The sequence below is a fragment of the Emys orbicularis genome, chromosome 1, assembly GCF_028017835.1.
Source record: "Emys orbicularis isolate rEmyOrb1 chromosome 1, rEmyOrb1.hap1, whole genome shotgun sequence".
NCBI lineage: Eukaryota > Metazoa > Chordata > Testudines > Emydidae > Emys > Emys orbicularis.
This window is the reverse complement of record NC_088683.1, coordinates 30,329,539-30,346,268: the sequence shown is the minus strand read 5'-3', so window position 1 is coordinate 30,346,268 and position 16,730 is coordinate 30,329,539. Positions and strand designations below refer to the sequence as shown.

The following is a 16,730-nucleotide window of genomic DNA, read 5'->3' as shown; positions in this document are numbered from 1 at the left end:
ACCAGCGAGGTGGGCCCAGAGGAGTTGGTTGTGGTAGGCTTGTGTGTGCAGAACTCAGCCCCACCGCTCAGGAGAGAGGTGGCAGCTGATCCCTCCCCCGGGGAAGAGAGACCGCTCCAGACGCACCACCCTGCAGTGGCCGCTTGCCAGCTCCGGAGAGGAGCAGTGTCCCAGGCGCAGCTGGGGGGCTGGCTCTGAGGCTTGCTGAAAGTAATCGGGGACACGTAGTCGCTATCCCCCGGCGGCGCAGGAGCTATGGCACTCCCGACAAGAGACTGGACTACAGGGATGGGCCTAAGCGTCTCCAAACAACTTTCTCCTGCAGGCCTTCGTAACTTCTGCGGCAGCGCTGAGCCCTCTTCATGCGGGGTTCAGGCGGGTCTCCGCGCCGGCCTGCGCGCCCTGCCCACCTCCGGCCAGCCCGGCAGCTACAGCTGGGCTCCTAGCAGCGCTGAGGGGAGCTGGTGCTCTACAGAGCGGGGCTCTCCGCCGCGCTGGCCCCACAGACGATCCAGGCCCATCCCTGTTCCAGACCCTCCTTCGCTGCGAAGCGGCTGCCCTCTGGGCCTGGCCTTCCGCCGCGGGCGGGAACCCCGGGGTAGCCCCCCCCGGCGGAGCCCAGCGCACGGGGCTTCCGCTGCGCCTCAGCCAAGGGCGGGGCGGGCTCACCAGAAACCGGCCAGGGCGAGGCCATTTCCCCGCGCCCGATGCAGTTCCGAAGAATCGAAAGCAGCGAGCTTTGCGCATGCGCACACACTCCTACCTCTCTCCCTCCCCGCTTGGTCACCAGCTCTCCTGACTGAGCATCTTTCCCTCTCCTGCCGCCCAGCTCCGGGAATCCCAGCCAATAGAAAGAGAGAGTGGAGCGCCTACCCTTGTGGCATCACCGCCTCGGCTCCGCCCCCTTCCTCCCTCCGGGCGATCGAGTTCCACGACAGAGAACGTGAAGTGCTGGCTCCGCCCCGCTCACTTCGAGAATGTGTAGAGGCGCAGGTCCCGCCCTCTGCGTGACCTCATAGCCCCACCTCCTCCCGTCGCAGGTCGAATCTAATGGGGGGGAGATGGAGCGGTGGCTCCGCCCCCAGGGTGGTTCTTGGCAGCGAGGGGGAGGAGGCGGCGGCGGCACAGCCCGTTTGTGATTGTCCCTGCTCGCGGCGGCGGCTCGTGCTCGGCGAGATGGAACGTGCAGCGGCAGGCGCAGAGTTCAACATCCTGCTCGCCACCGACTCCTACAAGGTAGGGGGGCGGTGGGCCTGGCCGGGGTCACCTCTGCGTGCGTGGGCTCGGCCGGCGCATGGCGCGCAGGGCACCGGGCTCCCGACGGCGCCCGGCCAAAGGCTAGCGGGGCACGGGGGGGCGCCGCGCCCGGCACCGGCAGGACCTGAGGCCGCTGCCTGTCGGGCTGGGCAGGTCGCCGCAGAGCGGCACGGGGCCGGGACTGGAGGGGAGCTGCCCCCGGGGGGAGGCTGGCGGAGGGTCTCGGTGGTGGCATGAGGCCGGGGTACCTAGTGGAGGGGGTTGGGTTGCCCCCGGGGCTCCCCCTAGCTGCAGGGAGGGCTGGGAGGCTGCCCGGTGGTCCCGGTGGCGGCATGAGACCGGGGTACCGGTGGAGGGGCTGGGTTGGCGGGGGGCTGGTCTGGCCCGGGCTGGGCCTGGCAGGGTATCCCCGGCGCGGGGGTTGTGCCCCCTTTAAGCGAGAGGGGCGGGGGGCTGCCGGGAACTGGAGAGTGGAGGCGAGCTAGAAAGCGAAACCGGCGCCGGGTGACGCTCAGCGCTGGCGGGCATTGGCGCCGCCCGCAGCGGGTTTGTGGGGGCCTGAGGCCCGAGGGTGTCAGTGGTTACGCGGTGCCCGCTGGCTGCGCACGGGCAGTTGCTAAGTGCTCAGCGACAGCATGTCACTTGGGGCGTGCTAGGAAAAAACCTCGCGTTTGGAGAGCGACTAGCCTGGGTACCTAGATGGTGTGACAGCGAAGGGGAGATGCTGCTGCCTGGCCAGGAACCCGCCTTGTTCTAAAAAAAACACTCTTGCCAGCTATAAAGATGGTGTTTTGGGGGATCCCAGAGAAGGGCTGTGTAGGGAAAATTGTAAAATGAATGTTATTGAAAACCCCTTGTCCGTGTTACTAACAGCTTAGAGCAACTGAAAGAATGTTCCATGTCTAGCTTTTCTCATGGAGCTCCCCACCCCCCCTTTCATTCAACTTTGGACAGTGAAGCTGTGCTGGTTGGCTTCACGTTTGTTTCGTTTCTGGTCGTGATTTCACAATGCTGTAAAGGGAACAATCAATGCTAATATTGGGTGTCAGATTCTCCAGGTAAAACTTCCAACCCCAGCTCCTTAGCTGCTCGCCTTGTACTGAAATGAATAGGAGTTATGACTAAATAACCCTAATTGGCTTTGAAAATCCCAACCTTTGTGCGTTTCTCCCCCAAAATCCAAATTTGGGGTGTGAGTTAGTTTACAGCGCCCTTAAATTTTACTATTATTGCTAGTATGTTTGTAACTTATAACATACTTACTGTATTATTTTCTCTAAAGCTTTGTTCAGTCTCACTGTAGAAGTTGTTTGAGAGATGTATTGCTTAGGATCTGGAGGGAAGGGTCTCATTCTAGAGTAGTGAAGAAAAAAGTATTTTTAACAGTTAAACTATGGTTCGGCCTGGTCTACACTAGAAAATTAGATCAGTTTACCAAGTCAGTGAGGGGTTAGGGCTTGTCTGCACTTATAATGCTACAGCTGCACTGCTGCTGCCGGAGTGCTTCAGTATAGACATCTACACCCACAGAAGGGGTTCTTCCGTCAGCAAGGTAATTCACTTCCCCGAGAGGCAGTAGCTAGGTCAATGGGCGAATTCTGTCGTCAACTGAACGCTGTCTACGGGCAGGTCTTCATTACGGGGGGTGTGTCGATTTAAGATACGCAAATTCAGCTACGCGAATAGCGTAGCTGAATTCAACGTATCGCAGCCGACTTACCCCGCTGTAAGGACGGTGGCAAAATCGACCTCCGCGGCTTCCCGTCGACGGCGCTTACTCCCACCTCCGCTGGTGGAGTAAGAGCGTCGATTCAGGGATCGATTGTCACGTCCCGACGAGACGCGATAATTCGATCCCCGAGAGGTCGATTTCTACCCGCCGATTCAGGCGGGTAGTGTAGACCTAGCCTACATGGCGACTTAGGTCGGTTTAATTACTCCACTCGGGTGTGGATTTTTCTCATCCCTGATGGATGTAGTTAAACCGACCTAATTTTCTAATGTAGACCAGGCCTTAGTGAAACTGCTTTCAAAACTGGTTTAACCCATGTACATTACCCTTCTAGGCACTATGTCAATGAATTTACCATGCCTCTTTTGGGGAGGGGAGGGGTGTAAGTAGGGTGACCAGATGTCCCAATATTTAGGGCTTTTTCTTATATAGGTGCCTATTACACCCCACACTCTGTCCTGATTTTTCATACTTGCTATCTGGGCACCTAGGTGTAAGTGAACCTTGCAAGTTGGAACCATGTTTGAGGCTAACCACCAGCAGGTCTCAAATACTGCTCTCTAATAAATTTAAAATACTGTTCAGAATCTTTGTGGTATGGGTGTAAGTTGTGCTGCATGTTCTTAAACTCAGTCTGTACTAGATGTTTTTTCTTAGATTTCCACTACTGTAGCTCCACTGGTGGTCGCAATAGTAGGAGTGCCAGTATAATAGATCAGTTTGCCAGTGTTTAACTGCTGTGTTGTTCAGAATGCTGCTGACTGCCTGTGCATCATCTACACTACAGATTCCAGTGCAAACTGTCAGAAAAGGCTAGAGTAGGCCTGATACTCCTTAATATAGCTTAAAGCTGGTAGTTTGGTCAAAGTTAATGCTACAGTTAGTGTCCTTCATTGTATACTTGATACAATTGGAAACCTCTACTTTTTTTATATGATGTAAGTTTTACTTCTCGTTATATGCCTATCTCTAATAATAAAAACCTTGAAGAGCTGTTGCACACATATATAACGCCCTTTACTGTATGGACACCTTATAAAAATGGATGCATAATTCAGTCTCTGAGGAAGAAGCCACCTCTGGTTTAAGCTGCTTATTTAGTGTTCCAATCCCAGTGGATGACGTCCAAGCAACGATTGTCAGTGACGTGATTATTTAGCAAATCCAGCATGAACAGAATTTATAATCTGTCCTAAATGGGGCAAGATTGTTATTGAACACATTTCTAGTGGAGAGCAGACTCAGCAACTGTCAGCCCTCCCCTCTACCCACCCATGAATTTGAATCTGAGTTTTATTAGCTTTAGTGAATGTAATGTGAAGAGGTTGGGGTGGGGGGAGTGAGAGGGACTTAGTAGCTGGCTCTCTGCCCATGTAGGACTTTAAAAATAAGTACTGTGAACTGGACTCTGATCTTTTGGTTAAGGAATACCATGTGAACAATCAGCATGTTGTCACCATTTCCTCTAAAACATCTCTGTATCTCATATGGTATGGCAGGAAAGTCCTGTTGGGTCACTGGGCCAAGCTATCAAAAATTAGGGGTGGCAGGGTATTAAAAAGTTTGTTTTGGCATAATTATTCTAGGTAAGAGTTAACATTTGATGGATGGATTTCAGAGCTTTGCTGCAGGCTAGGCACAGTTTTCTTCAGTGCTGAGTTGCAAGGCCAACTTAGCATTATAAATTGGGCCCCCAGAAATATGCAGCAAGCGCTTCAAGTTTTTTGAAGCAGGAAACTAAGTTATCTTGTCCTTTTTTGGGACCAATAAGATAAATATTTTTATAACACTTTACACTGTATGACACTAAAAACAATTTGCAGAAATAAATTAAATTTACTGTGTTTCACATAATCACACTCATAAATTGTTTCCTTGCACACCTGCATGTGTTTTGCCTTCCTGCAGTTAGTCTAGTATATAGTCCAGCTCTGCCTGCCTCATCCTCAGTATTGGGCAACCTGTTAGATGAACTGTGGAGACATGCACTGTGTACAGGGACCAAGATCAAGAAGGTAGCACATGTAGGCTTATAGGAAAGTGGTTCTTCCTTCTTGTTTTTTTTTTTTTTTTTTTTTTTGGTATAAGGTATCACTTTTGGCTCCTGTCAGTAATTGCTATATCACTAAATGAGCTGTTTAGTTAATGTTGGGGCATATGTGTCTTGCAGAGTGAAAATGTTCCTTTTTACTACTTGGTTTATCATTGTTAAATAAAGATTTCAAGAGTTATTAATGTGGTATTACTTTGTAAACATCTCTAAACGAATCCTCAGTGTAGGGGAGAAATCTTAATTTGACAAACTGAATAAACAAATTCGTATCTGTGAAAGCCAAAAGCAATTTCTGAAAACTAAACTTTTTAGTTAACTAGTGTTCTCATGGATGTGCTAAATCATTTGTAATCTCTTAAAGGTGAAGATACATTGTTATGGTTCTACTGTGAAACAACATAGCTGAAAAAGGGAAAAGTTCTTCTGATTTAAAATGCTAGCAGTTTTTAACTAGAGGGTCGCATACTCTGTTGCTTTTTCTAGGCTGACCACAATGTATGGAGCCCCTGGTGTGTGTCCATTCCACCTCACAAACTCTGTGTGCCTCCCTCCTTCCCCTTTTTATTTCAGGGACTCCCCGCAACTCCCTCTAATCTGTGGCCCTTCGTTTTCCCCATGCTCACCATGGTAGGGGCTCTGTGTGGCCCTAATTATCATATGCCAGGGACTGTTATTGGGGGGCCCACAGAACCCTTGTGTGGCACTCTGTACCTGAAAACAGCACCCTGGAACCCCCATATTTACCACTGCCATATAAATATGTTTTGTACAAAGTATGCCTTGTGAGGTATCATTTTAAGTCTTGATCTGTCGAACACAAATATCCTGTTGGATTGTATGTACTGTCTTTGGATGTGAAGTTATGAAGTTTTGTTGTGTGTTACTGAAATATGTTGTGAGGTTGGGCATACTCACAACTAGCCTTTCAGGTACAATAGACCTGCTGAAGGGAATCCACTCTCCCAACAACCATCTCAGAGAGAGCATGTATTCAATGGAGACAGCTTAACTCCCCTCATAGCAAAAGATCTTTCCAGCAAGCTGGAAGAAACTATAAAAGAAGGGGAAATGACCTCATGACTCGCCCTCACTCCCGCCACAACTCAACACCTGGAAACCTGTCTGGAGGACAAAGACTTTGAACTGGGAGAGTGGTCCTGGGCTGGGAGGCAGTTTCAGCCTGTGCCTTGATGATCTGTAACCTGTTTGTACCATCTATCAGGGTGAGATACTGCTTGATTCAAATCCTGTTTAGTTTATAGAACTCAGACTGCAAATTTACTTTTATTTTTTAGGTCTTTATGCTTTATTATTTGATCTTTATGCTTACTACCCATAATTGCTTAAAATCTATCTTTCTGTAGTTAATAAATCTGTTTTATATTTTACCTAAACTAGTGTGTTTTGGTTAAAGTTCTTGAGAAATCTCCGCTCAGTTTACAAAGGCTAGTGTGTGTCGTCTCCACATTGAGGTAGGGGTGAACTGAGTAATGAACGTACACTGGTCAGGCTTCTGACCAGGGCAAGATGGTATAGTTCTGGGGTGCAAGGCTGGGGAGCTGGGGGGAATTGGCTTGAGCCTCTATTGTTCATGAGTGGCTGGGAGAAGCATTCATGTAACTCAGCTGGGTGTGTCCCTGCCTGTGGATGTCTGTGTAAGTGCAGTACCTGCCAGTGGTTTGCAGCTTGCCAACAGCATCTCGGTGTGAGAGGGAGACCCCAGGTTGGTGGTACAGTTAGCTCAGCCGTCCTACACCCAGGTTGCACTCTGGGAACTCCTTGGTGGGCAGATTAATGGGAGAAGACAGAACTCCTGACATGAGTGTGTCAGAACCCTTGGCATAGGGATGGGGGTAGGATGAGGACATGGAATGGGAGTCCCCTAGTTTAACATGTTTCTTCAAAGATGTATTACCTTGCATTTGGTAACAATGAATTGCACTAGGCCAGGGGTTCTCAAACTGGGGGTCGGGACCCTTCAGGGGATCGTGAGGTTATTACATGGGGGGTTGTGAGCTGTTAGTCTCCACCCCAAACCGCACTTTGCCTCAAGCATTTAAAATGGTGTTAAATATATAAAAGTGTTTTTAATTTATTAGGGGGGGTCACACTCAGAGGCTTACTATGTGAAAGGGGTCACCAGTACAAAAGTTTGAGAACCACTGCACTAGGCATTGTGCTGCCTGCTCACCTGGCTTTGTTAGACCATCTGAAGTTTGTCTTCTCTAGACTTAATTATCCAAAATAAGTTTTGTCATCAATAATTTTTTCTACCTTGCTGCTTATCTCCTTTTCCAGATTAATATATTAACACTACTAATTCTTGTACACAACTATGACCATGTATACACTACAAACTTAGACAAACATAAATTACGTTGGCATAAAGCCACCGCAGTTAGTGAATCACTCGTGTGTGTGCATAGTTGGCTTCTTGTATCCGTGCTGCGCATGCTCACCAGGATTGCTTGTGTCAATGCACAATGTGGAACACTGTGAGTAGGTATCCTAGTGTGCCAATCACCTTCTCTGGAGCATTATCTTTTGGGAAATTTTGACAACGCAGGGTGGGGCAGAACAAATCGTGATTGGGAGCAAGGGGGTCAAATCCCCATAATGCCATCCATATCCCATATTTTTTTCATCTTTTTTAAAATCCCACACACCCTGCAGCACTTTTCGGTGTCTGACATCTCTGACAGAAGCATGGAGCCCATGTAGATATGTACTATCATCATAAGCATTGGAAACACAGGACACACAATCCTTCGGTATTTGTAGAGCCTTAGGAAGAACAGCACTGGGGGACATGATGATTTCATGGAGGACCGTTTGCTGTGGGACACAGAGTGAAAACCAATTCAAGGCTTTTGGTGGCATTCATTGAGCAGCAGAAGATGGTGGAGTGATGCTTCTGGGCGCAAGAAACAAGCACTGATTGGTTGGATCACATTACTCATTGTCCCAAACCTACATTATAGTGGGTGCCAAACTTTCAGATACAGAAGGCCATGTTCCTGCGTTTGTGTGCTGAGCCCACGCCAGCTCGGATGCCAGAATGAGAGTTCCGCTGACAGCTGAGAAGTGAATGGTGATCGTATTGTGGAAGCTTGCAGTGTCAGCTTGCTGCCAGTCAGTGGGCAATCATTATGGAAAATCCACAATGGGGGCTGTTGTCATGTGCTGTGTGGGACTGTGACTTGGTAACATGCGGGACATAGTAGATGGCTTTGCAGTAGTGGGGTTCCTGGACTGTTGCGGGGGAAATAGATGGCATGCATATTCCTATTTTGGCCCCAGCTTATTTTGCCACATAGTACATCAACAGAAGAGGGTAGTTTTCTATGATTAAACAAATGTTGGTGGATCTCCAGGGACTCCTTGCCAGTATCGTTCTGGGTTGTCAGTGAAGGTGCATGACATGCATCTTTAAGAATACAGGATTGCTCAGAAAGCTGAAGCAGGTACTTCCCCCCCCCCCCCCCCCGACTAGTGGATTGCCAATGGTATGTTGGAATGCCAATAATGATGCTGGGGAATCCTGCCTACCCCTTGCTCCCCTGGCTTATTAAAGTATACACTGGCCACCTTGACAACACCAAGGAGAAATTCAGCTACCAGCTCAGCAGGTGTGGAATGACAGTTGAATGTGCTTTTGGTAGATTGAAGAGATGCTGGTGACAGTGTTTACTCAAGATTGGATCTCAGTGAGAAAAAATATCCCAATGGCTATAGCTTGCTTGTTGTGTCCTGCATAATATCTGTGAGGCAATGGGGGGGAAATTGCTGTTGTGATGGAGGAGAGAGATGAAGTGGCTGTCATCTGAATTTGAACAGTGAGACATAATGGCTATTAGAAGAGCTCAACACAGAGCTATGTGGCTGAGGAACACTTTGAAAGAGCACTTTAACAGTCAACCACAGTAATGTGGTATGTTTGTGCTCTACCTGGCCCTGAAGTTTCAGGGCCTGTAAGGGATTGTGTGGTACTTGGTGTACACTTACAATTATTACAGTGTGTTTGTCACTGATCCTATGAGTGCTGTCGCCCTGCACAATAACAAGTACACCTCTACCCCGATATAACGTGACCTGATATAACACGAATTTGGATATAACGCGGTAAAGCAGTGCTCCAGCTGTGCACTCCGGCAGCTCAAAGCAAGTTCGATATAACGCGGTTTCACCTATAACGTGGGAAGATATTTTTTTTTTTGGCTCCCGAGGACAACGTTCTATCGGAGTAGAGGTGTAGTTGATGTTTTGAGTAGTGCTAGGCATTCTGCAATGTATCTTCTGAAATAATTAATTAACTTCCACACACACAAAAAAATTTCATACCAAAACTAAAAAATAGAACAAAAACCTCTGAAATAAATGAAAGGAACAAAACTTAACAAGGGGAAAGAACATTCATGTCCATTTTAGTCCACTTTGGCTACCACACACTGATTTGTGAAAGCCACTGTTGGTTTATCTGAAGCTGTGGTTGTCCTTACTATCCCCTGGCGTGGAATGGGAAGTATAGAGATGTGGCCCATGATGGTATGTGGAATGTTCAGGGGTGTAGGAAGCTGTTGAAATGGAGTTCTCCATTGACTGCAACAGGAGGGGAACCTGTGCTTGTTGAACTTGTAGGTCAACAAGAGTCTGCAGCATTTGTGTTTGCTGCTGGAGAAGCCCCATTATGTCCTGGTACATCTCCCTCTCTGTTTCCTGCTGTGACTTTTCTCCTGTATGCTTGTTCCTTCTCCATATTGTCTGCAATATTCACCATCCAGGTCCCTCTGTTCGTGGTTTGGTGTAACGCTGGCTTGCAAGATCTCGGCAAACATATCCTCCTGAGTCCTCTTCTTTCTCTTCCTTATCATGGTCAAGTGTTCAAGGAAGCAACAGGAGCAGCTACAGATAAAACAGAGTTATCATTTATAGTAACAACAGAAAGCAAAAGTTAAGGCTCAGAACTCCTTCCCTTGCTCCCCTAAAATTTTAAATAAGACATGCTTATGAGAGTTCAGCTTAGGAGCACCTCGACGTTGCACTGCTGTCCAGTCCCATGGTGAGTATAGCTGAGGAAGGAATTGCTCAATCACTTGAAGCAGTACAATTTTGGCCTCTTTCCCTGGGTTTGAGTACATGGAAATGTCACTGAGTACTGGCACTGTTTTCCACATGCAGTGGTGATTTTTGATATCTCGCTCCTGAGAGTAACAAAGGCACAAAATGCACAGCTGCTGCTGGCGTCCTGGAGTCGCTTGGGCCTCTATGCCTCTAGCTTGTTTACTGCAGTGGTGACTGCTGAAGTCTGCACAGACTGGCATGGAAAAGTGTCCTATAATGGAGGAAGAAATAAGGCTGCCGTCCCTAGAAACCTTTGGGAGAGGACTGCAGAATATCTCCGTGAAAGTTTTTTGTTGAGATCTCTCAGGAGGATACAAGGTACTTCCCTATGTACATAAACAACTTGCTCTGCAAGTCCTGCCCCATCCCTCCCCACTCCCCAGTCCGGTCTAACCCAACAAGGATATGAAAAGCAGGTGCTAATTCTACCTATTTGTTTTACCACCTTCTCGTATGAGTAAAATAATGAAAAATCTATACCTGTGTCCTGCTAAGTTGGGCGGGGTAGCATCTGTACATTTAAACATAGTAATGAAATATACATTCACACACTTACCCAAGGTTCCTTCCCCTCCATCAAGCTCAGCTGGCAGGACTGGTTAGACTGTGGTGGAGTCTCAAATGGTCCTAGCTTGTGGCATAGCTGGACCCCACCAGTTGCATGTGCCCCATCTTTCTCCTTCTTTTTGCTGTTCACAGAAGGGGTCTTTGACTCTGGCTCCTCCAAGGTATCCATAGTGCTCTGCAGGGCGTTGGTGGAGTCTGTCAAGTATGGCATTTAGCTCTTCTAAAAGCAATAGGCCTGCGGCTTACTTCTCATATAAGTGTAGAAAAAGCCAACGAGGTTGATGCAAGTAGACTTATGTTGATGTAACTTTGTAGTTTAGACCAGGCCAGTGAGGGACTCGTATGTTAATTTCTTTGCCCTAATAAAAATCAGCCATTTATTCCTGTTGTTTTTCATCTCTTAACCAGTTTCTAATTCATGATGGTGTATAACTTCCCACCCCATGGCTACTCTAGTTTCCTTAATAGCCTCTTGTGAGGAACACTGTGAAAGCTTATCTGGAACTTCAAAAAAAACCTTTTGGTTGTTTTATTTAGCTATTATTTTGACAAAATCAATTGGAAGAGATACAATGATTTTTCTTCTTACAGAAGCTTGGTTTGTCCCTGTCATCACATTAAATACTAAAATTTAATTCTTAATCATTATTCCAACCAATTTACATGGTACTGAAGTAAAACTCACTAAATTAATTGTAACTACTCAGAAAAGCCTGATTTCAAACAAACAAACAAAAACATGAGGTGATCCTGGGAATTAAAGATGATCACATTTGCCTCACTCGTCCTCCAGTGTTCTAAAAGGTTTTAATTGGGAAATTGAGGGAGAAGTCCGGGCTCTGTTGAAATCAATGACAAAATTCTCACTGACTTCAGTGTGACCAGGATTTCTCTCAGAATATTTTTCTTTAACAGGTTAGCCACATCATTTTTAAGTTCTTTTGGGACTATGGTTCTGATGACCTGGATTTTAATGTGTTGCTTTGTTCTAGCACCATTCTTACACCTCAATTTCTACCAGTATCCCCTCTTCATTATATAGAAAGAGTTAGGTGTCTCCGAGCGAGAGATGGGTGAAATTTTCTCAAGAAAGATTTTTTTTTTCCCAGCGCGCTTTTTTTTTTTTTTTTTTTTTTTTGATGCTCCAAAACTATTTGTGAATGTGTGTCAAATTTGACAAATAGTTTCAGCCAACGAAAAAGCTGGGGGCGGGGGGGGGGGGATTTCATTCACAATGTTTCATTTCTAAATGATTTAGTTCAAAATTGACCAATTTAAAAAAAGAGAACCTGAAAATGTCTTGTTTGAAATAAACAACAAAAAAGTGTTGAATTTGACTCTTTTTTTTATTTGAAATGAAATCTTAAGTTTTTTTTCAACTAAACAAAACATTTAAGGAAAAAATTGGTTTTGTTTAGAATCAAGCCAGATTTTTTTCTGGATTTTTTCCATTTGGTCCTTAACCAGCTCAGATCTACCCCCAGCGTCTTTACTTAGTGTCTATGCAATGTCCTTATCCTCCATTTTCCTTAACTGCACCCTTTATGCTGTTAGTCCAGCAGGCCTGCTGATTCTTTCAGGCTACCTGTTTTTTTTAATGTTCTTAGAGATTCTTGTTTACTTCTGTGTCCTTGGCTACTTGATCTTCAAACTCCTGTAGACCCTATTAGGCTTCCTAATTTTCATCTTGCACTCTACCTGCCAGAGGTGCGGGAACAATTTTTATAGTGGGGGTGCTGAAAGCCATTGAACCAAACTGTAAACCCCGTATATAATGGAAACCCCTTGAAGCCATGGGGTGCTGCAGCACCCCCCACACCCTTAGTTCCAGCACTTATGCTACCTGCTGTAGTTTGACGCTCTTGTCTATTGACTTCACTAGAATTGGATCCCCTTTTCTAAAGGATTCCTTTTTGGCTCAAATAACTTCTTAAAACCTTGTCACTTAACCGTACTGGCTTTTTTCCCCTTAGCTTCCTGTTTCCATTTAACAATGAGTTATTAACCATTGGAACAATTTACCAAGGGTCAGGCCTGCCACCAGGGGACCGGGGGGAGAGGCGGAGAAGGGGTCAATTGCCCAGGGGCCTGGCGATTTAAAAGGGCCCAGGTGGATGAGATAGATACCTTTTTTTTTTTTTAAACTTCATTTGATTCTACACTTTCTTTCACATATAGTGCCACTCCCCCACCAGCATGATCTGTTCTGTCCTTCCGATCTATTTTGTACGCTGGTATTACTGTATCCCATTGATTATCCTCATTCCACTAAGTTTCTGTGATGCCTATTATATAAATATCCTCATTTAATACGAGGCACTCTAGTTCACCCATTTCATTATTTAGACTTCTAGCATTGGTATAAAAGCACTTTAAAAACTTGTCTCCTTTTACTTGTCTGCCATTACACAATGCAATTGAATGGGATGCTTTTCACTCAGGGTGTGACCTGCATACTGGCAGGCTGCTTATGAATGGCCCAGGTGGGAGCTACAGCAGCAAGGTATTGTAAGACACCCAAAGTTGCAGGATGTCTTACAATACTCCCTCACTGGTCCTGAAATGTCATAGTGGTGTAAGCACTGGTGTTAGTTTTAGGTGAGTCTCAAGTATGATGGCTTGGGAACAGTTAAAGAAAGGTTACAGTTTTCTGTTGCTTATTTTGGGTGAGAGATGGAGAACAGAAGCAGGGGCCAGATAAGTAAAGAAGCATATGCCAAATACACCAAAAAAGAAGAAGAATTGTGTGCTAATCGCTGCCTAGTCCATGGTGGGGGAAAAAAGACAGGAATTAAGAAACCTCATGGATTATGACAAAGCCAACGGTGGGGCAGGCAGTTTACCAGGACTTATCTGAAGCCGCAGGGTCTACAGCATTGGGAGGAAACAGATCCTCCAGCTAACAAGGGAGGAGGGTGGCTGGGAGAGCGCAGGCCCTCAAGAGGTATCTGTAGGTCCTCTCTGTAATTTTGTGAGGTTTGACCCTATGGAGGTAGATATGGAATTTATTGAAGTTGCCAATTAATGGTAAAGCGAATGGTAAAAAATGCATAGGATGGAGATACTCTGGTGCGCAGATCTCTCTGGTCAGGGAAAGTCTGGTTCAAAAGACTGACATGTTACCTGGCCAGGAGGTTGAGCTTCTGGCACTGGGGGAAACAAAATTCCCGTGCCTTTGGCTAAGGTTCATTTGGAATGGGAAGGTTTAAAGGGTGACTTTACTGTTGGCGTGCTGAATAGTATGCTTGCGGAAATGCTTGTAGGAATGATATTTTGCATATGACTAAGGCTTTTAATGTTTTAACCCATAGTAAAAGGGAATATTGTGCTGAGATTCCAGAGGAAAATGGGAAAGTCCCAGAAACTGCTGAGAAGAGAGATGAAGGTGCTTCCTGGTCCACTGTCGGGGGGGGGGGGGGGAAATCAGCATATTACCAGATGTGTGAGGAGCTGAGGCCGGCTCCTGCATGGCAGAGAAAAGTAGTATGCCCTAGGGGCTCGGGGGGGGGGAGAGGAGGGAGAGGAGGGAGAGAAATTAACCTCTGTTACAGAAGAAGCTGTCCCAGTTGTCAGTTGCCAGCATTTTGAATATGAACAAAGGGGAGACCCCACAGAGAGCATAAGAGGATGTCTCAGACAGAGTCCCAGAAAGGGGAAATGGGAAAGATTTTTCAAAGAAGGGAGACGCTACAGGGAAGCTCCTATGGGAGAAGAAAAAAGCCCTCAAACAGTACAAGCAGGTAATTATGCCTGGCCAGGACTACGGGGAATTAATGTTTCTAGCATGTGATTTTCCTTTTTCCAATAATTTGGGGGCAAGAGAATCTGAGAGGTTAAAGAAAAAATTCTACTGGCCAGGGATACAGAATGATGAAGAATTATTGCGGGTCTTGTGAATTCTGACAGAAAAAGGGAAAGACCTTTCAGACAACAAAAAGTTCCCATATGCTCCTGGCCTGTGAAAGAAAAGGCATTTTATAAGGTAGCAGTGGACGTTGTGGGTCCTGTGCCTATCCAAAGGGGAAAGAAATGTATCCTTTTGGTAGTGGATTTTGCCATTAGATATCCTGAAGCAGTTGCTGTGACTAACATAGAAGCTGATTCTGTGACTAAAGTCCGGTTCACTATTTTTAGCAGAGTGGGTTTCCTTAAAGGGATTTTATCTGACCATGGGTCGTATTTCATGTCTCAGCTATTCAGTGAGCTATGGAAGTTATGTGGGGTGAAACAACTAATGGCTGCCCCATATCATCCAGAGGCAAATGGTCTAGTGAAGAGATTCAGTGGAACTCTTCAGTCTGTGCTGGGAATGTATGCAAAGAAGAGAGTTCAAGACTGGGACGAATTGTTGCATTATTTGCTATTCTCTTACAGAGAGGTACCCCAAGAATCAACTAGGTTCTTCCCCATTTGATCGTCTACATGGAAGGAATGTGAGAGGACCCTTAGATCTCAGACTCCTGGGAATTGGACACTGAGGCAAAAGAACAACAGTAATAGAATATGTACAAAGGTTCAGAAAAGAGTTAAGACATGATGGGTATTGTTCAAACTAACCTCAGTGACAGGCCAGACAAAAGGTGTGGTATGATTACATGTAAATGCTCTTTTGAAATAGGAGATTTGGTGTTCATCTTAAGCCCTGTGGAAAAAATGCAAAATTCTTGGGAAGGATCTTTTGAGGTACCAGGAGAGGTGAATGAAGATGCATATTAAAAAGTCTCATGGTAATGCTGTCCCAAAACTAGTATATGTAAACAGACAAGGTTGCAGGGCCGGGGTGACCCAGCCTCTCCCTGGTCTGGATTGCACTCTGAAATATCCTAGACCCCTTTCAGTCTAACTTCAATACCTGCAAAGATACTAGAACAAATTTATTAAACTATGAATTTGTAAGCACCTAGAGGATAATAGGGAATAGTCAATAAATCATGCCCAGACAACGTAATTTCTCTCTTTGAGAGGGTTAGAAGATTGGGGGGAGAAGCTGTGGATGTGGTACCTTGATTTTTATTAAGGCTTTTGATACAGTTCCACATGACATTGTCATAAACCAACTATGGAAATAAACTAGTTGAAACACTGTACTCATAGTAGTTATCAATGGCTTACTGTCAAACTGGGAGGATGTATCTAGTGGGGTCTGGTACTATTCAAAATTTCCATTAATGACATGGTTAATGGAATGGAGAATATGCTTATAAAATATGTGGCTACACCAAGCTGGGAGCGATTGCTAGCACTTTGAAGAGCAGGATTACAATTCAAAAGGAGCTTGACAAATTGGAGAATTGGTCTGAAATCACCAAGACATAATTCAGTAAAGACAAGTGCAAAGTGCTACACTTAGGATGGAAAAATCAAATGTCCAAGTACAAAATGAGGAAGTACTGGCTAGGTGAATACTGCTGGAAAGGATGTGGAGGTTATAGTGAATCACAAATTGAATGAGTCAAAGAGATGCAATTGTGAAAATAGCTTTAATATTTTGGGGTACATTAACAGGAACGTTGTGTAAGACGCAGACTGTAATTGTCCTCTTCTTGGCACTGGTGAGGCCTCAGCTGGAGTATTATCCATTTCTGGGTGCCACTTTAAGAAGGATGTCCAGAAGAGAGCAACAAAAATGATTAAAGGTTTAGAAAATGTGACTTATGAGGAAAGGCTTAAAAACTAGTCATCTTTAGTCTTGAGAAATAGATAGTGTTATAAAGAAATAGAAAGTGTTATAAAGAGAATGGTGATCAGTTGGTCTCCATGTCCACCTGAAGGTAGGACAAGAAATAATTACCTTAATCTGCAGCATGGGAGATTTTGGTTAGACGTTCAAAAGTTTTACCTAACCATAAGGATAATTAAGCACTGGAATAGGCTTCCAATGGAGGTTTGTGCAATCCCTGTCATTCAAGGTTTTTAAGAAGATGTTAGACAAACAGCTATAATGATTGATTTAGGTATACTTGTGTAACGATGCTGCCCTTGGTGGGACCCAACTGAGCG

General features: G+C 45.6%; 1 protein-coding gene across 1 annotated transcript in view; it reads left to right on the top strand.

The window, feature by feature from the left end:
- The first annotated feature begins 1,176 nt into the window (after positions 1-1,176).
- NAMPT (nicotinamide phosphoribosyltransferase) overlaps positions 1,177-16,730 on the top strand; it is a 55,830-nt gene continuing 40,276 nt past the window's right edge. The window contains exon 1 of the mRNA XM_065408671.1: positions 1,177-1,236. Within this exon, the coding sequence (XP_065264743.1) occupies positions 1,177-1,236 (60 nt within the window). The remainder of the gene's footprint in view (positions 1,237-16,730) is intronic.